Source organism: Aquarana catesbeiana, linkage group LG09 (genome assembly GCF_042186555.1).
Source record: "Aquarana catesbeiana isolate 2022-GZ linkage group LG09, ASM4218655v1, whole genome shotgun sequence".
NCBI classification, from domain to species: domain Eukaryota; kingdom Metazoa; phylum Chordata; class Amphibia; order Anura; family Ranidae; genus Aquarana; species Aquarana catesbeiana.
Genome location: NC_133332.1, coordinates 222917356 through 222941219, shown reverse-complemented (window position 1 = coordinate 222941219; position 23864 = coordinate 222917356). Strand labels below are relative to the sequence as shown.

General features: G+C 43.4%; 2 protein-coding genes across 5 annotated transcripts in view; both read left to right on the top strand.

Moving 5' to 3' along the window:
* The window catches only part of TAFAZZIN (tafazzin, phospholipid-lysophospholipid transacylase), a 28835-nt gene extending 14037 nt beyond the window's left edge, over positions 1-14798 (top strand). For 3 of the 4 annotated variants that reach the window (XM_073599808.1, XM_073599806.1, XM_073599807.1), the window contains 2 exons: positions 8576-8653; positions 12948-14798. In XM_073599808.1, the coding sequence (XP_073455909.1) occupies positions 8576-8653; positions 12948-13049 (180 nt within the window). In that variant the 3' untranslated portion in view covers positions 13050-14798. Of the gene's footprint in view, positions 1-8575; positions 8654-11630; positions 11676-12947 lie in introns of those variants that run through there. The other variant, XM_073599809.1, reaches the window with a different exon arrangement.
* Positions 14799-20013: 5215 nt separating this feature from the next.
* The window catches only part of ATP6AP1 (ATPase H+ transporting accessory protein 1), a 40958-nt gene continuing 37107 nt past the window's right edge, over positions 20014-23864 (top strand). The window contains exon 1 of the mRNA XM_073599805.1: positions 20014-20169. Within this exon, the coding sequence (XP_073455906.1) occupies positions 20060-20169 (110 nt within the window). The 5' untranslated portion in view covers positions 20014-20059. The remainder of the gene's footprint in view (positions 20170-23864) is intronic.

Here is a 23864-nt window from a genome sequence, read left to right as displayed (position 1 = left end):
GTTTTTCTTATTCAGTCTGAGTGGACTAATAAGCTAACATTGAGAAAAAGGAGTGCAGTAGCACTGCTTAACAGAATTTGGCATAGTAAGGAGCAAATATGGCTCCACCCATGCACATATACCGGTACAAACCCAACCTACAGTATGCTGTGTTTTTAAAACCCTAGTATATATCAGAGTATTTAGCATGTCCTTTCATGTTTCAAAAGATAATGAATTCCATTTTAGCAGTAATTTCCATTTTCTTTCAAATATTTTATTGGAAAATTCACAAACAGCTGTTACATTAAGTTCCATACATAGTTTCAATTGAATATATGACAGTGAACATAGAAATAATGCATGAAATTTTGGCTTGATGGAAACTAAGTACTAGAATAACATGTATAATACTAAGTTGTGCGGCATGTTGGAACTGCGTACGTATATATTTGAGAGATGAAAGGGAGGTATGGTCCCTTTTTTAACACTATAAATCCGGGCCAATCCCCAACAACTGTGGTGGGGGGGCCCTAAAAAGTATTGCTAGTAACAGAGTATATTACTCTTTTTCAATTTTGGAGGGTAGGGTGGAATGGAGAGGTGAGATTATAAGAAAGGAGGGGAAGTAAAGAGGGGGTGTAAGCGGGAAAGTAGTAAATAGGAGAAGGGGGAAGAGGGGGGTGCCGGTCAGCCCGCGTGGGCACAGGTGCCAAAATAGAGTCTCGGGATGACATCCAGGTCTGCTTAAAGCGTTACCAGGTCCTCGTCGATATCTGTTGGCAAAAAGTGTTCCACCCAGGGTCGCCAGACTCTGTTGTGTTGGGTGGCCTTATCTAGGATTTTTGCCTCTGTTTTGCTATGTATCATTGCTTGGGTAATCCTATTCTTTGTTTCGGCTATGTTAAGAGTGGGGGTTTTCCAGGCCTTAGCTATCGTCTGCTTGGCTGCTGTGAATAAATGTAAGAGAAGTCGGAGTTGTGATCTGGTATAGTCTTGTGGAAAGAGGTTGAGGAGGGCAATTTTGGGGCTGGGAGATAAAGTGGTTTGGTGTAGGGTGGTTGCCATCTGAAATATTATCGCCCAGAAGCGTTGTACATGTGGACATGTCCACCATATATGTAGGTGTGTACCCCTTTCCCCACAACCTCTGAAACAGCTTGGGGAGGAGTCTGGTAGAAACTTAACAATTCTAGCTGGGACTAGGTACCAGCGCATTAGCACTTTATAGTTCGCTTCGGAGGCAATAACATTCTGGGATGAGTTTTTTGTGTTAGACCATATGGTCGACCAATCTTCTGGTTCGAGTGTAGTGTCGAGGTCTCTCAACCATCTTTGCGCATACGTGGGAAGATCTGGGGGTGGTAATGTAAGGTGGGAGTATAGGCGGGAGATAATACCCGGGGCATGCGGATCAGACTCGCACATACGCTCAAACTCGGTCAGAGTACCCAGACCAGAGTTGGTTTTTATAGTTTCTTGCACAAAGTGCTTAATTTGGAGGTAGCGGAAACATTCCCTATGGGGAAGTTGTGTTTGCTCCTGGATAATTGGAAAGGGTTTCACAGTGTCTCCACTAATGAGATCACAAATGCGAGTCAGACCCGCCTGGGCCCAGGCATGAAATGAGGTTGGTTCTGTGTAGGCTGGGAGGAATTGAGGGTGACCTAAGTAAGACAGAAGTGGGGAGTGTGGAGAGATTAGTTTAAATGGAGCTTTTAGTCTATCCCAAAGTTTAAGAGTGTAAAGTGTTAACGGATTAGTTATAGGTCCTCTAGCTGATGTAGGAAGCCATAGTAGATTGCCTATATTAAGCGGGTGTAAATCGATGGCTTCGAGGGCCACCCAAAGTGGGGTCTCTGACTTGGCGTGGTATAAAGTCGACTGTGCTAGACGGGCTGCGTGGTAGTAGTGTGCGAAATTGGGGATACCCAGGCCACCGTAGAGCTTGTTGCGGAGAAGAATCGGTTTCGCCACTCTGGGTCTAGTGGGTCCCCATATATATTTGAAAACTTTATTCTGTACAATCCTATGGTAATAAGGAGGGACTTTGATAGGGAGCACTCTATATAAGTATAACAGTTTCGGTAATAGGGACATTTTCACAGCAGCTATACGTCCCAGCCAGGAGACACACAGTGGTAACCAGGTATTTAATAAGGAAGATATTTGTGAAAGCATTGGGAGGTAATTAGATTGGAACAGGTTGGCAGGGTCCTTAGTGAGCTTGATCCCTAAGTATGGGATCGATGTGGTAGACCAGAGAAAGGGGAAATTGCTACGTAGTGTTTCTAGGTCAGCTTGTGGCAGGGACACATCAAGGGCCCTCGATTTGGTTTGATTGACTTCAAGTCCAGATATGTTAGAAAATTTATCCAGGATGTTCATAAGGTTGGGTAATGTGGTGTGGGGTGAAGTGATGAAGAGAAGTGCATCATCAGCGAAGAGGCACACTTTATGGGAGGTGGATGCTATATCTAAGCCTCGAATATCGGGGTTAGATCTAATCAGGGCTGCCAGGGGTTCGATTGTGAGTGCGAAGAGCAGGGGGGATAATGGGCATCCCTGTCTAGTCCCCCGTGCTATTGGAAAAGGATCTGATCGGAATCCGGAATAGTGAACATACGCTTGTGGGTGGTTATAAAGGGCCTTGATCCAATTTAAGAAGTTGGGACCGAAGCCCCAACGTTGGAGGATAAAAATTAGGTAGGGCCATGAGACTGTATCGAAGGCTTTGCGTATATCTAAGGAAAGGAGGTGCATGGGGATCTTACGGGAACGAGCCAGATGTTGCAAAAGGATTACTCGTCTGATATTGTCGCTCGCTTGTCGTTTGGGTATAAAGCCAACCTGGTCTTTGTGTATCAAGCCACCAATGATGGGATTGAGGCGTAGGGCGAGGACTTTAGCTAAAATCTTAATATCCACATTAAGAAGTGAGATTGGTCTATAGTTGGACCATAACGTGCTATCAGTGTTTGGTTTGGGGATCATAGAGATAAGAGCAGTCAATGTGTCCCTGCCAAAAGAGTGTTGTTTTAGTATAGTATTAAATGTATTGGTGAGAAGGGGGGCAAGTTCAGTGGCAAACTTTTTATAGTAGAGACTGGGGAGGCCATCAGGGCCTGGGCGCTTATTAGGTTTTAGAGTTTTAATGGCTGCTATTACTTCGTCTGTCGAGATCGTGCTCTCCATCAGCTCACGGCTGGATTCAGACAAGGTTGGTATAGGTAAGTTATGGAACAGTTTTTCTGCTTGGCGTAGTGGAAATGCTGTTTTAGAATCATAGAGATTTGCCAACTGTTTACGGAACTCCGAGAGAACCTTAACAGGATTGCTAGTAATTTCATCCTTAGTCAGTCTGAGTCTAATGGGAACACGAGCACGGTCTGGTCTACGTAGACGTAGGGCCAGATAGGTGTCTGGTTTATTTGCTTTAGTATAAATCGTGTGGTTTGTTCTACGAATAGTTTTATCAGCCGTTTCGGCTAAGATTAGATCTAGTTCCAGCTTTATTTTTTCTAATGTTACTTTGTGTGATTCTGTTGGGTCAGATTGGAATAAAAGGAAACTATTATGGTAATCTGATTCAAGTTGGCGTAATTTGAGCTTCTTGTCTCTATTAAGATGGGATGCCACTGAGATACATGTGCCACGAATCACGGGTTTGTGCGCTTCCCAGAGGAGGACAGGGGAGATGTCGGGGGTTGCATTGTGTTTTAAGTAATCTTTAAGGGCTACTTGAATATCTAGGCAGTATGATGGATTGGTTAGGAGGGAATCATTCATACACCATGATCTATTTGTAGTTTGTGGGATTAGGGATGACACTGTGGTTATAACGGCACAGTGATCTGTCCATGTAATTGGTTGGATATGTGAGTGAAGGAGAAGTGGTGCAGAAGCTATTGAGGTGAATATATGGTCAATCCTAGAAAATGATTTGTGTGGATGTGAATAAAATGTATAGTTTCTCTTAGAGGGGTTGAGTTCTCTCCACGTGTCTAGGAGGGAGGCTGACTGTATAAGTTTGCGAAATTGTGAAGAGGGGGAGTAATGTTCAGGGGCATAGGGAGATTTGTCTGTGTGTGGCTGTAATATGGAGTTGGAGTCTCCGCAGAGGAACAAAGTTCCCTTGCAGTGCGCTTGCACAACTTGTAATAGATGTGAAAAAAAGGGATTCGGGTTTGTATTGGGGGCGTAATAGGAGACAAGGGTTATGGGTATGTCCTGTAATAGTCCTACTAGGATGAGATAACGACCTTCAGGGTCTTTTATTTCGGTGAGGGGGGTAAATGGCATGGTGTGATGAAAAGCGAGTAAAACTCCTCTGTGTTTTGTTTTAGCTGAAGCAGTAAATACCTGTGGGTATTTGGAGCTAAAAAATCTTGGTGTTTGGTGCATAGAGAAATGGGTTTCCTGTAGGGCTACAATTTTAGCTTTCAGGGACGCAAAGGTTTGGAATGCCTTTACTCGTTTATGTGGGGAATTCAACCCCTTAACGTTCAGGGTGAGAATTTCAAGTGGGGCCATTATGGGGTGTGTGGGTGGTAAGTATCAAAGAAGAAAAAGGGGGGGCCCACGCAGGTCAGCCGGCACAGAAAGAGAGAAGGGAGTAGAGATATAGAGTCAAAAAGGGGGGAGAGGGAGGAGGGAGGGAGGGAGAGCATAGTGGGTCGGGTGAAGCACCGAGCGGCCCCCCTGATAAGGGGGCAGCGCATCAGTAGAGCCCGACTAATGCGTGCACTGACTCTGCGACCAAGGTTTCGGTCAGAGAGTGGATGCACCGCTGAGGGGGTAAGCATTGACTGCTCCCCGCCGCAACCGGGAGCAGCAAGTGATTATAGTGATTTAAAAAATAAGTATAATGGAACATAACAAAACGAAATTAAATGAAAATTACGAAATCGTTCCCATTGCCCCCTGATAATGTTAACATCAACAGAATATCAAGTTTAGGGTGGGGGGTGGGGAACATAAGAGCGTATGGTACAGTTCTATTCAATAACTGCTAAGCACACATGTGTGTTTTCGGATGTTGACATTCACCATAAAAAATTGGTGTCTACAAGTTGAGGGGAGGGAGGGTTGGAGAGGAAGGAGGGTGGGAGAAGGAGGAACAGGGGAGGAAAAAACAGGGAAGGGAAGGGAGAAGGGAGGAGGGGGGGTTGGAGAGGGGAAAGAAGGGAGGAGAGGGGGGGAGAATAGGGAGGAGTGGGGGGGGGGAGTGGGGGGGGGGTGGGAAGAGGGGGGGGAGGGGGAGGGGAGGGGGGGGAGGGGGAGGGGAGGGGGGGAAGGGGGGAAGGAGGGGGGGGGGATGGGGATGATGTAGGGTACATACTAGGAAAGTGTGCATGAAATTCTCGGTAAATTAGACAAACCATAGAGGCTATCTAGTTGAATCGTTACCGGTATAAAGTCTTGAAAACTACAGAGTAGCGGGGTTCACCCGGTTCACAGAATGCAAACCAGGTCAAGTACGCTCTGGGTGTGTGCAAAACATAATTGTGCGTTTAAGAACAACAATGAGATAATAACGAATAAAAAGGGAAAAATAAGTGTAAAAGTAAAAGAAAAACCGAACAACACAACTGAACCTGAGAAGGCCTTAAAAGGCCTGCGAGCCCTGAAAAAAGAACAATTTCAGGTTACCATATATCTTGACAGTAGTCCTCTAGCAGGTCTCGGTCACTAGTGGGGTCTCTGAGGTGGCATGGAGACATTCTCTGCATGTGCAACCGAGTACCTGCGTAATCAAAAAAAAAGAAGAGGAGACAAAAAGAATAGAAAGGGTAGTTCCTTTGTTTTCAGCGTGGAGCTCGGGATTTCGGGCTGCGATAGGAGTATTCGGATAATCTGGCTGGAGTTCCCTTCCGGATGGATGGTGGTCCGGAGTTTTTCCGATTAGGAGTAATGGTGTACGGTTGCGATGCAGATCTGGCTGGAGTGCGAGGAAGGGCTGTGTCTGAGTGGGCAGACTGGGGAGATAGGTTGAGTGATTCCAGCAGCTTTTGGAGAGATTCTGGCGTGGTGGAGGTATGTTGCTGACCTTGATAGGAGAATTGCAATGCGAACGGGAACCGCCATGTGTACTTAAGTTGATGATGTATAAGTACCTGTAGCTGAGGCTTCATGGCGCGGCGTTTAGCAATCGTGAGGGGTGCCAGGTCAGAAAACAATTGGTATGTATGACTCTGGAATTGCAAGGTGTTGTTGTTGCGGGCGGCTGCCAGGAGCTGTTCCTTCGTGCGAAAAAAGTGCAGCTTAATGATAATGTCTCTAGGTGGACCGTCTGTTTGGCGCCTGGTGAGTGCTCTGTGAATTCTGTCGAATTCAAGTCGTTCGATGGGTATGGAGGGTGCTAATTCTTGGAAAAGTGCTGTTGTAAAAGATTGCAGGTCATCAATTGTTTCTGGGATGCCTCTGAGGCGTAGATTGGATCTGCGGGAGCGATTCTCCGCGTCCTCGAGGCGGGCTAAAAGCATAGAGTTCTCCTCTCTGAGAGCAATTTGCTCCTGCGTTTGTTCCTGGAGGGTGAGTTCTATGTCATCAACTCTTGTCTCAAGGTCTGCTGTGCGCTGGCCTATCTCGCGTATCTCACGTGTCAGACTAGTGGTGATCTGGTCTGAAGTTGCTTTAAGGGCCTTATGTAACATGGATTCCATGACTCTCATAAAGGCAGCTTGTGACATACCTGTATCAGGGGCGGGTGGAAAGCCTCCTGAACTTTCTTGTATGTCAGTCTCTTCCTCGCTGTCCGGTATATCAGAGCGAGCTGGAGATGTTGCTGTGAGATCAGCCAGGTTCCGGGCCTTCGACGCCATCTTGGAGGAAGCGCGGGCTAGCGCTTCTTTGATGGGTTTATGGTTCGGTTTTCGGCGGTGGCCCGTTAACACCATACCGGAAGGGGCACTGATGTATGAAGAAGCGATCCCCGTAGAAATGGTTCCGATCTGTCGGTTCAGTTAGGCTTTATAGTCCCGGATGTGCGGCGGGGAGTGCGGAGCTTCACAGAGACACGTCTGCCATGTAAAGCCTCGCGCATGCGCCCCCAGTAATTTCCATTTTCAGCAAAGGCAACCATCCTTTTTTTTTTTTTTCCCTTGTAATTTGAAAAAAGCACAAATGTTTAAAAGGAAGATCATGTTCTATCCAAAGGTCCCACCAGGTGTGGTAAGACTGTCTTTGGTGACTATTTCAGTGCAGTCTCACTGCACCCCCACGAACGACAAGACAAAATGCCTTGTCTCTGGTGTATACTGAATGTACTGCATGCAGCGTTGTGCAGGAAATCACACTCTGGCCGATAGAACTGTGGGACATTTCAATAATGTTCATTTAAAAAAAAAAAAAAGTGAAAAGTGCGATGCACTAGGATCGGCGTATCCACACTGTTCTGGTCTGGCTAACCGCGCCACACACCGGCCAATGCATTGTAATGCAGAGGCTGGTGTGAATGAACCCTAAATGTTTAGACTGTGGGTAACTCTCCTATTTTGCCAAAAGGGTCACTGTATTTTGTCACTTGCACTAAAGCAGACCTTCACCCAAATTAATATTAGTGTGGCCTGGCCTCTCCGTCTCATATTGGAATTTTTTTTTTTTTTTTTTGTGCTGCAAGAATGATGTTCTGGCTCCCACATCCCGGATTCTGCATGCCCTGCGACACATCTGCACATGCATAGGTTTCCTGGTTCATGCGCAAAAACAGACTGTGGCAGTTCCAAAACTGTTGTGTTATGCATGCACGCAAAATCCCCCCTGCAAATGTGCCAAAGACCTCCTGCCAAAACCTGAGAAAGAGCAGAACTCTTCACCATATTTGTGCCCACTACAAAAATAAAACGGCAGTGCCAAACTAAAGAGACTGAAGTTTCTCTTAAGGGTGTGTGTATTTGTATATACATATATATGTGTGTATATGTATGTATGTGTGTGTGTATATGTGTATATATATATATATATAATTTTATTAGCCAAAACTTCTGTTGTCTTAGTGTCCTTTTTTTTATTGACTCTAATTGACCCGGTGACCATTGTTACCGAGACCGTAAGTAATGGGAAACCAAAAATGTTGTCACCAGAACAAGAGATGAGGGTTAGCCTTCCAATGAGGACACCTGTGCCCATCACATGCCTAATATGGGAGATCCTCTCCATGTGCAGAGATTTCCAGTTGCATCTCTGACTCAGGAAATTAAATGAAATCTCCCAATAGAGACGTAGACATTAAAAAAAGGGGGTTTTAACCCCTTTTGTGCTCTATCCAACATTAAAAACAAACAAAAAAATTGCTCTATACCAACACTTTAAATCTGTGTTTTTTTTTTTTTTTTTTTCTTTTCTTTCCTGGTTGGCCTCATTGGTTGTGCTGTTACTAATCCACATTGAAAATAGAATAGTTTCACACCATAATGGTAGATATCTTTTTAATATCTTGCTGGGCGCTAAAGAAAAAAGATCAAAGGCACCTTCAAACATTTTGAAGCAAGAATCTTCACCTGAATTCTTCCATATAAATGACAGAAAGCTCTATGTGGAGGTTTTCTACTGATTGTTGCCCATCACTAATCCAGTCTCTTCCTTAACTTTACAGAAGATCACTGTTCTAGTGGGGAGTCCATTCAGTGCTGCATCTTTGGTGGAGAAGTTGAGAGCTGAAGACAAAACACCTGTAAGAGCCTTATATATCCATTTTCCACAAACATGGACTTTTCTTTGTATTTTCTCTTAAAGTAAACCTTTTGAGCAAGCTAGACCATTCAGACTGAACATATAAGAAGGTAATGCATAAGCAGGGGTAATCTGGAGTGAAACCCTTATATCAGAACAATTGGAAGACCCCAAATATGGCAGCTGAAGATACATGTACTGTAAATCTTAACTTTTCCTGCAGAATTCAAGCTTCACCCCTCGGCAGCTATAGCAGGGATCAGAACCAAGTGCCACATGCACTTGGTCCCTTGGGAAATTCAGTTAGGATTTTTAAAATGGGTGATATATGTTAATATATAATAATAACAATAACAAAAAAGATAGATATACACACTTGTGCTCATAAGTTTACATACCCTGGCAGAATTTATGTTTTTTTGGCCATTTTTTCAGAGAATATGAATAACAAAACAAAAACTTTTCTTTCACTTATGGTTCGTGTTTGGCTGAAGCCATTTATTATCACCTTTGTTTACTCTTTGCTTTTACACTGTACTTAAACTTAATGGTTGTACATATACTGAATAGTATATTAGAAAACCCAAAAAAGGGGAATCAAATAAGGATGGTATAAACCAAATCCTGTATATACTATGGGATAACATTAGAGATTATGTAAAAATTACCTCAGCTCATATTCAAATGTGAAAGGCTGATAATAAAAATGTTCGACCGTGAAAAAAATCCATTCTGATGAAGCCACCAGACAATTCGTATACAAATCAAAATCAAAAATTGTAAAATATGAAAAATATCAAATATTTGAATGTTTCAAAAAAATAAATTGGTATATACACCCGTGAGGTGGACTCTCATGATGGATCTTGTATATGTACATACAATTCAAATAGAATTAAAAAAGAAAAAAGTAAAAAATAGAAAGACGTGTGCAAATAAATGGAAACCAACAAGAAAGCATACAGATGTTATGCTTTATTAATAAAGGAGTTGATGTCCCACTCCACGTTTAAACCAAATGGGGAGTAGGACTGCAACTCGTATATCCAGAAAGTTTCCAATCTGGAAACACCCCGGGTCTTGGCACCACCCCTCCAAGGGGGGGATATACCTGTCTATCACGACAAACTGTGTTCCCTTAGGGTCACGACTGTGGTGTAGTTTATAATATCTGGGAACTGTATGTTTTGTATCACCACTTTTGATTAAGGCAATGTGTTCAGCAACTCTGATTGAAAAAGTGCGGATAGCGCGGCCCACATATTGTTTCCCACATGGGCAGGTGATCAAGTATACAATATGTTTGGTTGCGCACGTGTAAAATTGTTTGATAGAATATTTTTTATTTGTAATAGAGGATGTGAATTCAACCGTCTTACCTCTCCCAACAGAGTTATGCTGACACACAATGCATTTTTTACATGGAAAGAAACCCATCAGATTGTGGAAGAATGACAGACGAACAGGAGGGTTAATGATATTTGGGGCTATTCTGCTTTGCAGAGTGGGGGCTCCCCTGAAAATGACCTTGGCCTGATCCGGAAAAGAAGAGTTGAGGACACGGTCATTTTTAAGAATGCTCCAATGTGTAGACATAATGGCTTTAATTTGTCTGTGGTGGGTGGAGAATGAAGTCAACATGGCCAACTTAAAATTGTCATCAAGATCTTGTTTAGCCACAATCGGTGATGGCAACTGTCCGTTGGGATGAAGCCATTGTGATCGGTCAGTTTGAAGTATGTTTGCAATACAAACTATCTATTTCTGATCTTAATTTCCAGGTCCAAAAAACTGATGGTATCGGTGCTTGCCACATAAGACAGAGAGATGCCTCTATCGTTTTTGTTCAAATGGTCAAAGAATGTTTTCAGCAATTCCACACTGCCATTCCATAGGAGGAGGATGTCGTCAATGTAACGTGCCCACAAAACTAAAGAGTGAGTCTAATGGGCATAGACGACATCCTCCTCCCATTTGGCCATGAACAAATTAGCGAGCCTTGGGGCAAATTTAGCCCCCATAGCCAGTCCTCGTAGTTACAGATAATATTGCTGATTGAACCAAAAATAATAATAATAAAATAAATAGCTGTGTTTAGTCGCAAACTTCAAAAGTTTTATGATGAACTCACGTTGAAAGGGAGCAAGGGATGGTTCTTTGTCTAAGAAATATTGGACAGCCTCAATGCCCCTTTCATGTGGTGTACATGTATAGAGGGAGGCGACAGCGGTGGCCATAATGTAATCACCCCGTATATTTAAGCTTTCAAGCAATCTGATAGTGGCACCAGTATCTTTAAAGTAAGATGGGGTCTGTCTCACAAGGGGCTGTAAATAAAAATCTATTTAACGACCTATACGTGAAGTGACTGAGTCGATACCACTCACGATAGGCCGTCCTGGGGGGGGAAGGGGGTCCTAATGAATTTTGGGCAGATAATAGATGGTAGGGATTCTGGGTGCCAAAGGTACTAAAAAGTCTCTCTTTCTTATTCAGAATGTTACAATCATAACCCTTAGTGATAATATCTTGAAGTTTTCTTTTATACAAAAGGGTGGGATTGTTAGGTAATTCCTGGTGGGTTCCCTCAAAATTCTGTACATCTCTTCTTCATTATCACTTCTATCTAAAATGACAATGCCACCACCCTTGTAAGCAGGGCGAATTACCAAGTCCTTATGTTGACAAAGGGACTTGAGGCCAGTGCTAGACACAGTTTGGTGACATGAGCGTTTCTCTGGTAATTGAGTTAATCCTTGAGGACAAGGTCCTTAAAGATGTTTATGGCAGGATTATTCACAAACACTAACCATGAGTGAAAGAAAATTTTTTGTTTTATCATTAATATTCTCTGAAAAATGGCCAAGAAATCATAAATTCTGCCAGGGTGTGTATGTGTATATATGTATGTATGTGTGTGTATATATAATATATATTACATACACAGTTGTGCTCCAAAATATTTTCTTTTTATTAAGTAACAGAAGGAAGTGCAAGATGGGCAAGACACAGCCTGATTTTTGCAGGAAAAGTAATGATTTGTATGTAGCTTAAGCTGCTTGTATTTCTTTTTGACATGCTGTTTTCATTGAAGGTTGCCTGCTTATTTGATCTATTGCTTACTTTTAATGTTCCAGGTTTGACTAGTTAACTCTAAAGCCTAAGGCCCCTTTCACACTGGGGCGGTTTGCAGGGGTTATTGCGCTAAAAATACCGCCTGCAAACCGCCCCAAAACAGCCTCCATTGTTTGTTCAGTGTGAAAGCCCAAGGGCTTTCACACTGAAGCGGTGCGCTGGCAGGAGAAGAAAAAAATCTCCTGTCAGCCGCATCTTTGGAGCGGTGTATTTACCGCTCCTAAACCGCTCCTGCCCATTGAAATCAATGGGACAGCGCAGCAATACCGCGGCTATAGCCGCGCTATACGAGTGGTTTTAACCCTTTTTCGGCCGCCAGCGGGGGTTAAAACCGCACCGCTAGTGGCCGAATACCGCGGTAAAACAGCGCTAAAAATAGCGCTGTTTTACCGCCGACGCCCCCCTACCGCCCCAGTGTGAAAGGGGCCTAACTCAAGAATTTATTACGTTTTTAGTTTTGGGTAGAGTGGAAAAGAGTTACAATTTCTATCTGACACCAATTGAGGAAATCTCCTCACTTCTTCTCCCTTTGACACGTGTACAAGCAGTGGAAGGTGCAATTGTCACCAGGGCAGGAAGACATTAAGAGCAATTAAAAACATTGGATGTTCTAACCTTTCCCATCTCTACTAAATTGTGGGGCTGATTTACTAAAAATTAAAAGTGCAAAATCTGGTGTAGCTGTGCATGGTAGCCAATCGGCTTCCAACTTCAGCTTGTTCAATTAGGCTTTGACAAATAACCTGGAAGCTGATTGGCTTCCATGCAGAGCTGCACTCACTTCCGTGCAGATTTGGCACTCAAGTTTTAGTAAATCAACCCCATACTTTGATGGGAAGATCAAAGAGTGAGATGGGAAAGGTTAGAACTTCTAACAATGTTTTTATTGCCCTTCACGCTTGTGTCTGTGTCTCTGTTGTTTCCTATTATGTCTATGGAGGAGGAGGTAGGTGGGATTGTGAGGACATCCTTAAAGCAGTTTGTGATGAGGAAAAATTGTAGAAACCAGGCAGGAAATCTAATGTAGTTGGTCAGTTCTTTCCCCAAGAATGGCTGTCCAGTCAGATTTCAAAGATAGTGTTGAGTGGAAACGCACGTTAAAATCAGCTGAAAATGTATACTTTTTAACAAAGGATTAGCTCTCCTACTTTTCTCTGCAGATGGAGATGAGGAAAGTGGTTACTGACTATATCCAGGAGGAGTTCCATAAGCTGAAATCCCAAGCCGAAAATTTACACCAGAGTTTCCTGGAGCAAAGATGACACCACCCTAAGTGACCTCGGTGTACAGCCACCGATGCTGGCATTCCTCCAATCACCAGATGCCTTCCTGCCTGAATTCTTACCCACCCAGAGCTCCTGGCAATGGACCATTTTGGGGATACAAAGACACTGTTTCCATTTTAGCTTAGTATTGTTATCTATAAGTACTGTGGCGCATGTGCCAGACTTGCTGCTAAATAACAATGAAGGAGAATGATTTTTATGTTCTGCATGTGTGAATGCATACAGTCTCTATTGACCCAGGCACCAATAACCACACAGTGAGGAAATGGGTTTCTAAAATATATTGGTAAAAACTTCCAGCTCCATTGATCTGTCCTGGTCCTAGCGATTTTAGTAATATATATATTTTTTTTAATGCAGACTTATCTGCCTAAATTTTAAAAGTGGTATCGCTGAGAGGGAGGGAAGGTCCTTCATATGATTTAATATTACCCCAAAGTTGTGCTACACCCCTTATCTCGCCTCCATAGGGAACACCATATGTTAATGCACATGAGCCAAAACAAAATTCTGGTTTGCTGCCAAAGGGCCTTCTGCCTGATTAGAAGCCAGTCCCCTCTTGCTAGCATTGACGGTTGGTTGGCAAACGTGAAAAGCTAAGCATGCTACACATTTGCCTGCTCATTACTAGCAGCGCAAGTGTTCAATATCCCAAGTCAAGTAGCTGAGGCACACAAAAGCCAAAACAGTAGATTGCTGAGCCTTGAACGGTTACCCACATCCTGCTATATTATTCAGCGGCCAGGATGTCTCACTGGCTGATTGTTGGACAGTAAGGTCCCTGATAGCCATGGGGATGTTTAAATGACCCATTTTTTTTAAGATAAAGCATAGCAAGGATAAAGGTTGGTCTTTCATGGGCAACACCTAAATTTATACTGAACCTTCCATTTCCTCATAGTTATATTCATTTTTAAGAAACGGTTACACCCAAAATAGATTTCTCCATTTAGGATGAATAGGACTGTGTGTTTGTGTGTTTTTTTTTTTTTGTTCTACGAAGTGTAACAGCCTAGACCCCAGCATGAAGATCTGCCCCCACCCGAGGCCAAGCCAAGCTAATCATGTTCTTATGCCAGTGTAGCTAATCATATTCTTTTGCCAGTGTAATCCAATGGAAAATGCACTAAAGGGAGCATGATACACAGCTCAGTATATCTGTAGTGATAACAGTGGCTTGGTCTCCATCTCATTGTCATGCTGTTGGAAAGAGAATATTTGCCAGCAGTACCCATGTAAAATTTAAGCCTGGTCCATTCCCAACGTTGGGAAATCAGTTTTGGGTGTTCTGCTCAGGTGACAAATTCTTTAATTATAATCATGATCTCAAATGGTCAGACTAGAAGCCAGTAGATGTGGAAGAATTATCAGCTGAAAAGGGCATGCTGTGCCATGTAGTTCCCATAACAGTGGCTGGCTTCAAAGTAGGGCCATTCCTCATACAGGTGTTTTTTTTTTTTTTTTTTTGTTGTTTTTATAGAGTGAAGTGTAAAATTACCAGTTGCACACCGGATGGAGATTTCTATACCTTGTACCTCCCTTTCCATCCTTGTAAGTCTCATTGTCTTGGTATATTTTTCTATTTATTGTAACAAAATAGGTCAGACATTTGGTTCAAAGATTAACCATTTTATTTACTGTGTTTTTTATTTGCTTTTAGCAATATGGCTGAAAGACTTTTTTTTTTTTTTTTTTTATACTGCTGATTTTTTTGCAGCTCTTTCTAATAAAGATTATTCAATTACTCTTTCCAATTTTCTGATGACATTTTGTTGATAAAATGCTCTAATTGCAGTGTGGTGTATTTAGGGCTCATTGACACCCCCCTCCCTTTTTTTTCTTTTCTTTTTTTCTCACATTTTGTGTCTGCGTGGTGCATTAAAGAAATTCCTTAATTTTTAATGGGTGCACATTGAAAAGAGCATAAACACACCTGCACTATTTTTACACTGCAGTGCACCGCACATGGTTACAGAGTATTCACATTTTATGCATTGTGGTGCACTGTATTGCAGGTGCATACGTATGTTGGTATGCAAGTTGGAATTGATGTCAATGCTGTGCAGCTTACTCATACCTAACATGTAATGTGGAGGACTTTCTATTGACAAGATGCCCTGATGGCAGGGCTTGGGCCATTTAGATCCTATTGACAGTTGTGTGCTGTCACACAAGTGTTTGTGTTCTGAGGCATGTTGCATTAAAGTGATTCATTTGTTTTGAATGCGCTGTAAAAAAAAACCACACTTGCACTATTTTTGACAATGCAGCACACTGCCATGCATAGAGTATGCTCATCCACATATGGTGCACTATACAACTGCATATATGCGTTTGCATACCACATGTATGCTGCAATGGATTGGCGCCAGGAAAGAAAGATTACGAGGTAAGTATATTTTTTCAGTTTTGGGCTTGGGGGGGGGTCAGATCTGATTGGTTACTATTTGGAAGATGGACCCCTCTGTTGTCATTCTCACTAACATTAAAGTTGTATTAAACCCAGAGCGAGCATTTTATTATATTGCAGTTTACCAATTTTTAGATGAAAATTCAAACAGAGAACCAAGCACAAACAAGTAAAACCAAGGAGCCAAAGTTAATAAAGAAGTCATGCTGGACTGTTGCTACCGAACTCATGACCAAATGAGAAAAGGACAAAGACCACAAAATTGGGGAGCGCAGATCCAGGAAGTGGCAAAGGATCAAATGGAGATTAAATCCATGCAAGATTTTAAAAAACAGTTTATTGCTGAAAAAAAAAATGTAACCAATACACAGTATTGTAAACTCACTGTGATAGCACCAGCAATGGAGCCACAGGTGGTAAAGGGATCGCTTCCGTGGGAGGAGGGGGCTACTGACCAAAAGTGGGAAGCCAGCACCTGGAAGGTTTTCATCAGGCTCCCACTTTTGGTCAGTAGCCCCCTCCTCCCACAGCCCCCCATGGAAGCGAGACAGCCATCCCTTCACCACCTGTGGCTCCATTGCCGGCACTATCACAGTGAGTTTGGTCCTTCTGACTGTCATCCCCATTTGTGCTGTGTATTGGTTACATTATTTTGTAAGCAATAAACAGGTTTTAAAATCTTGCATTAATTTAATCTCTATTTGATCCTTTGCCACTTTCTGGATTTGTTTTCTTTTTTATTCTTTCGCCCTTTTTCACCTGGTGAACCTGCCAGTAAGTCTGAAGCAAAACTCCAGCTAACACTTTATTAGCAGTTTGAACATCAGTTTGTCAGTGTTTACAGGGACCTGCTAGTACATCTACCCCCCCCAGCAATATATTACAATTTTGGTTTTGTATTTAATACTGCTTTTAATCATGCTTTTTAGGATAGTAAAGAAGTTGTGGCTGTGATTTTTGCATTGAACAGCATTATATTGGCTGCCTGTGGTTCATAAATCGGCCTCATCTTCCAACGTACTCAAAACAAAGGGATTGATGTGTGGTGTGTTGTCCATAGCACCAAGCTGAGTCATGTGACTTTTTAGCATGGCCAAAGAATATAGGGAAGGATCTGGCTTTAAAGTGGAACTTCACACTCTCAGTCAACATTGACCATTTTTAATCCTCATGCTGCTAGCATTAGTAAATATTAAATTATATCATATTTACGTGTTTTGTTTTTTTTTAAATTAAATTTCTTCAAATACTTTCTGGTTTCCACGCCTAGGCAAATAATGTCATACAACCCAGGAGTCTTCACATAATCCTGCCTGGACTCTTGAGCTAAGGACAGATGGATTCCAGGAAGTAATTGCTACAAGAATCATTTGTTCTTACTCAAGATGGTCACCAGAAATGCTAGGGGTGATTTCTCAGCATAATAAATCATAGAGACATGGATTGATAGGTGAGTTTTCTCTGAATATTAAAAATTATTGAAATTGCACTTTTGGTTTGTGGTGCTCAGAGGCAGTGTAATTCTGCTTTAAGCACTTAGTGTTTGTAACCCTAAAAAAAAAAAAAAAAAATCCTGTTCTCATATAGCAGATTAAACAGCACAGCACATTGCTTGTGCTGTCTAATCTGCCCCTCTCTAAACTGTAAAAAACCTGGTTGATCCTGCCCCTTCCTGTGTCCCCCTCTGTGAGCTGACCACGATAATCATGGCTGCTGAGCTCTGACCACTGTGGTCAGCTTACATGTCTCCGTTGTCCATTTTCTCCTCTGTCCTCCCCCTTCCATCCCTGCCTGTCAGCTCTCTTGTCTGTGTCTCTTTGGAAGACCCCCCAATCGCTATTCGTGATTAAAAAAAAAAAATATCCTGGCAGCCCCTCTCCTTTTATCCGGCAATAACTCGCTGTTTGTTTAAAAAAAAAAAAAAGATGCTTCTAAATACCTTTTTGCAGTTATTGTCAGGCCGGTCACTTCTCCCGGCCGCTCTGTTACTATGATCCAAGGCTACAGTGGAAGGTGACGTGACTCCCAGCCGATGTCGAAGGGAGAGCTCGGCTCCTCCTCCTGTAGCCCTGGAAAAATGTATTTAGATGCATCTTTTTAAATAAATACTTGGAACGTGAGTTATTACCAGATAAAGGAGAGGGACTGCCAGTGAAAGACATTTTTAGGGTTACAACCACTTTAAAGTCTGCCCATAGCAGTTTTGCTGCTGCAGAGTGGCTCTCCTGTGCAGAATCCTACATATACCGTATGTGTGATTCTGCACTTCTGCCTGCAGGGGGCACACGCAGGATGTCCATTAAGGACTGTCACAGACTGGTTCGCAGTCTGTTCAGAGACTATACCTTGATGGACTTTAAGGAGGAAGAGGAGGTCTAAAGATTTCCCCTCTCCCCTGTGTATCCCTGGAAGTTCAATAAAGCTTTGGGCCTGTGAACTCTTTTACCCCTCCCCTAACCCCCCATCATTGCCTATTGAAAATGTCATTAATTTGAAACGTAAGGGTCCTTTCACACGAGTGGACAGTTCAGGTCCGCCTGTCAGTTTTTTAGGCGGACCTGAACAGGCGCTCCATAGACCTCTATGGAGCGACGGATGTCAGCGGTGACATGTCCGCTGACATCTGACCCGCACCGATCCGAAAAAGTGTAACGGAGGAAAACTCTATTTTTCCATCCGTCATCGGATCGGATGAAAACGGACAGGTGGTCCGTAATCATCCGATCCCCCCATAGGGGTGAGCGGACTCTGACAGGTCCGCCCCGGCACAGAGTGCCCCAGATCCCGCCCCCCCCCATGTGAATGAGTATGAGGTACATTGTACCCCTACCCATTCACCAAAAAAAAGTAGTGGAGTGTTAAAAAATACAGTAGACAGTTTTTGACAAGTCTTTTATTAAAAATGTCATCTTCTTCTTCCTCCATCTTCTCCTGTATTTTCATCCTCCGGTCTTCTCCTTCTCCCCCTGCTTCTTCTTCCGCTCTTCTTCGGCCTTATTTGTCCGGTGTTGCGTCCTGCTGATCTGTCGGCGCCGATGTCCTGCATTTCTTAAATAACGATGGGGGCGTGGCAATTGGATTACATTTTCAGAGGCCACACCCCCTTGTGACGTCACCACCCAGGGCATGATGGGTCCATGACGTCACATGGAGGCATGGTCTCTTGATGACGTAATCCGTTTGCCACGCCCCCATTGTTATTTAAGAAATGCAGGACATCAGCGCCGACAGATCAGTGGGACGCAGAATTGGAGGAGGGTCGTCGGCTGGAGCGGCGGCAGAGGAACAAGAACACCGGACAAAGAAGACAGAAGAAGAGCGGAAGAAGAAGCGGGGGGAGAAGGAGAAGAACAGAGGATGAAGATGCGGGAGAAGATGGAAGAAGAAGCCAAGAAGAAGATTTTAAATAAAAGACTTGTCAAAAACTGTCTACTGTATTTTTTAACACTACACTACTTTTTTTTTAGTGAAAGGGTAGGGGTACAATGTACCCCTACTCATTCTCATGGGGGGGGGGGCGGGTTCTGGGGGCCCCCTTGTTAAAGGGGGCTTCCAGATTCCGATTAGCCCCCAGCCCGCAGACCCCGACAACCACTGGGCAAGTGTTGTTGGGAAGAGGCCCTTGTCCCCATCAACATGGGGCAAGGTGCTTTGGGGTGGGGGGGCGCAGAGCCCCCCCGCCCCGAAGCACCCATCTCCCCATGTTGAGGGCATGCGGTCTGGTATGGTTCAGGAGTGGGGGGGACGCTCCCTCATGCTCATGCTCAGATAAGGTTCTGGTATGGATTTTGGGTGGACCCCCACGCCATTTTTTTTTAAATCTTGGTGTGTGGGGGTCCCCTCCAAATCAATACTAGAGCCAAGGGCCTGGTATGGACTTGGGGGGTGCTGTTTTTTTCACAATTTTTTTTTTACATTGAGCAGGAAGCAAGCTGACAGTTGATGACTCATCGGTTGTTAAGGACGCGGCAGCCGGCTCCCCGGCCCCCTCCTTAGCAACCAGCTATATACAGTGTAGGAAAAAAAAAACTCAAATCGCGGTAAAATCGCAGTGAAAACGTGTGTCCAAAAACGTGGCAAGCACTACAAAAATGCCCAAAAGCAACATGCATAGATGTGTATAGAGCCTTAGATTTACCTTCAACTATGTAATGCAAGGGCCTGCCTGATTGCATACAAATTTAAAAGTGTTTAGATTGACTTCATATTATATGGTTTTGGTTAATGAATGGGATTCAAGCAGATGTTTTAAGACATTCTCAGCTCTTGGTCACTGTATGACAACCAAACCAAAATGTACTCAGATAAGAGAGGTTATTGGGAGTGATAAGACAGTACACACTCTATTTTCACTCATCAGTTTAAATGGTTAATTTGCATAGAGCGGCAACCTTTGCACGGCGCATGCGTATTGTACAGCTGGAAGAGGCTAGGCACACTTCCAACAGCCAATCAGGTCCTCCGTGCCGCTCCCCGGCTACTTGTGATTGACAACGTCGGCTTCCAATGGGCGCGGTTGATGCCACCTGATCGCCACTAGTCACATGATAGAGCTGTGAGTGTCAGAGGCAGGAAGATGGCGGCTGGTCAGATTGTGTTGCAGCTCTCCGCTCTGCTGCTGGTGGGGCTGCCATGGCGGGTGACTTCCTCCCAGCAAGTGCCCGTCCTGCTGTGGTCCAGCGAGAGGTGAGAGCCGCCGTCATAGAACCCCCAGGCCGGGCTGACATTGGGATCTGTGTATGATAATTGGGGGGGGTGGGGTGGTCTGTCTTCCTTCATTTCTGTACACATCACTGCTTCATGTCATAGGATCTGGGAGTCCTGTGCTGTTCTTAATCCACAAGATTGGATCATGTGGTCTCATTAATGACCATGATGTCATTATTCGCCGTGTGATGTCATCCAGTAGGATTACACTGGCTGGTGTCCTAAAACTATGAAAATGTGTCGACTGATTTATTGCTGGGTGCATTTAAAAAAAATGTGTGTGTGTGTGTGTATATGTGTGTGTGTGTGTGTGTGTGTGTGTGTATATATATATATATATATATATATATATATATATATATATATATATATATATATATATATATATATATATATATATATAAAATATAATTTTCTTTAATCTGAGTATCAGGATTTACCTAATTTAGCAGAGACTCACATGACCAATAGACCTGGTCAGAGATTGTGTGATCCCTGCGGATTAAACAAAATATTTGTGGGGCACACCATAAAAGATACATTAAAGATGCCATAAGACCGTACAACAGAACAAAATATTACAGCGCACACATGCAAAAAAACATTAACTTCCTGCAAGGCTATTTAAAACACCTAAACATTTTCAAAAACATGATTAAAAAATATGGGAATTTGGTCACACCATATTGCTATATGGTGCTTAAGGCCACTTACTGCGACAAAGGGCCCCATGATTAGTGCCTGCAGATTAAGCACATCACCCGCCATGTGTACTGCCCACTAACACCTCTGCATATCACTGAAGAGGACATACTTGTCTGACTGTTAACATTGAATGCCTCCAAAGTCAGATTTGTGTCATGGTCGGGGAACTTTTTATTTATTTTTTTTAGTTAACAAGGTCAGTTGTTGTCAATGTACATGGGACTTGGCTTCAGTCCTCTGTGTCATCAAGGGGGTCACAAGATTAATAATGTAATACTAGAGGGGACGGCGAGGGACTGCTGCCATTACAGACCCGTTGCCAATCCACGCCCTCATTCCCACTACTGGTTTTTAATGTCTGTTGATGTATTTCTTTAAATATATATAAATGTATTTTCGCATACAGCTAGCAAAGGTGGCAGAATTCTTCTTTATAGCAGCCTGATATAATCCCCTAATATAACGGCACTTAAAGAAGTATTACTACAGTTTTTTAAATCTGTGTGAATCCCCCAGGGGGCGTAGTACATAGAGCACTTGATCCCATTCTGATTCGTGCTCGGGTTGCTGAGCTGTGCGGTCGAAGGCTTGCACCCCCCCCCCCCCCCCCTTGCTGTCTGACTACGCTGCTAGCAAGGAGAAGAATTTTTAATTGAAACTGATATGTGCATAGAAAGAAGAGGGGATACCATCCGTGGCTCTGCCATCTAATCTGCAACCCTGGCTTGCCTTGTGGAAAGACTACTGAGCCCAGACCCACCCATCTGCAATTGTAGGGATAAGGGAATAAAGTAGTAGCTGCCAGCTTGTGATAAGGATGGTGTGTTGCAGATGAGCACCAATCATTCATAAAAACACAAGCCAGCGGCTACTATACTACTCTAGACCCCCCCCCCCAGTAGCAGTAGGGCAGGTCTGGGCTCAGTATTTTCTGGTTAGTGGTTTTTTTTTTTTTTTTTTTTCTTTGACAATGCTTGCCTCCAGCGGGCTGTCATTCACAGCACAAGATGGCAGCTACTTCTGTTTTAGTCTTTCTTCCCAGATCTGCAGTAACTTTTTTTACCTGCAGGAAAGAGAATGCAAAATAAAAAGATTGCCAGAGCCAGTGATGTGCTGTAACTCCCTCAGTGGAAACGCCCATAAATTGGGCTTTGGCCTTGGCTGGAATCACAGCACGATTTGGGGGGGAAAAAAACGCTTTTACAGTACAATACACTATGGATCAGAATGGGAGCAAATGATCCATGCATTATTTAGTCCTGTGGGAAATACCACAATGATATAAAAACTGATGATAGTTCTTCTTTAAAGTGGGAGAGAGAGGGGCAGCGCTATAAGCCAGTTGAGCTGTTCTGTTGTACACATATGTAAATCGGAAACCCACTGACAGGAGGAGAGGGCAGAGGGATAGCTTTATGAATATGCTGCTCATTTATTGTGCAATCAGCAGGTTGGGGTGCCTTCTGGATATCGGCATCTCAAGACTGGATTATAGAATTGCAAATCATTTGGCAGGAAAATCTTTGAGAACATGTAAAATAGTATATAGCGTATATAGTAACCGCTCTCACAGCAAAAGTGTGTTTAACCTGAACTACTTGCAGCACCATGAGCTCTTATCTTGCTGACAGTAGTTAGGAAGGTGCTATTGCCTACAGCAGAGCATTCTATAACCCTGTAGCATAAGTTGTACTGTACATGTCCTGGAAGGCCCTTTCAGAGGTTGGTCAGGGTTTGCCCATTTAGTCGTGTTTTAAAAATGTTGACATCTTCCAAAGCTGGAGCTTCAATGTTCGCGTGTTGCAATGCAGGGCCGCAGACTGCTGGAGAGTGAACAGGTCATAAGTTCCTGTTTCCATCTAACTTCCTGGAATCAGTACGTGATCTGAGTGCAGTGACAGGAAAGATCTAATATGACCACCAACCCGATTACGAAAACATGGAAAACTCAGAGGGCAGAAATTGGGCAACTACAAGCCAAGATAACTTGGCACACACAGACATAGGGGTTAATTTACTAAAACTAGAGTGAAAAATCTGGTGTGCTGTGCATGGTAGCCAATCAGCTTGTAACTTCAGCTTGTTCAATTAAGCTTTGACAAATGAAAATCTGGAAGGGGATTGGTAAGCATGCACAGCTGCACCAGACTGTGCATTCTCCAACTTTAGTAAATCCACCCCACAGAGTATCTACTACATACAAGACTAGGCTGCTCAGATGCATCATGCAGATGTTTGCTCTCAGCATGCACCAATGTCATGGATCTTTGCAATTGGCCAAAATGTAGTAAAGTCTGAGATTTGTAGCTACATTTTTTTTTTTTTTTTTTTTATGTGTGTAAACCAGAGGAGTGAATATGAAAACGTTATCAATATGTCTGCTTTCTTCTAGTCCACACCAGATTGGTGTAGAATAGTGTTGCTGCAGCCCTGAAGTGAGACTGTGTACTGGGGAATGAACAGTAATGTAAAGGCTAAATTTGATCACATGGGCAGATTGTGATCAGCAAATATGAAGTGTATCTAAACACAGAACATGGGTCATATAACATGTCAAATATTGCAGCTTACCAGTACTGTACTTGCGTGTGGTGGCTGCATTGGTTTTCTTTAATTTTTTTTTTATTTCCCCTTTTATTTTCACCTGGTGGTTGCGTCAGTTAGGCCCCTTTCATGCTAGCAGACCGATCGTGTCCATCTGAGTTTTTTAAGCAGGCCCAATCGGACCCTCCAGTCTACTCTATATGGAGCGGTGGGTGTCAACAGCCAGGTGTCTGTTGACCCCTGCTAAAAACAGATGGATGGGGATTCATTTGCCATCCATCTGGCGGATCAGATGGCAGTCAAGTCTAAATGGCCCATTTACATCTGATCGCCCATAGAGGGTAGCGGGCTGTGTCTGTGTCCATTCTGCATAAGCGGAGCAGACACGGACCAGCTATCTGCCTGCTCAGCGGGGATCAGAGGAG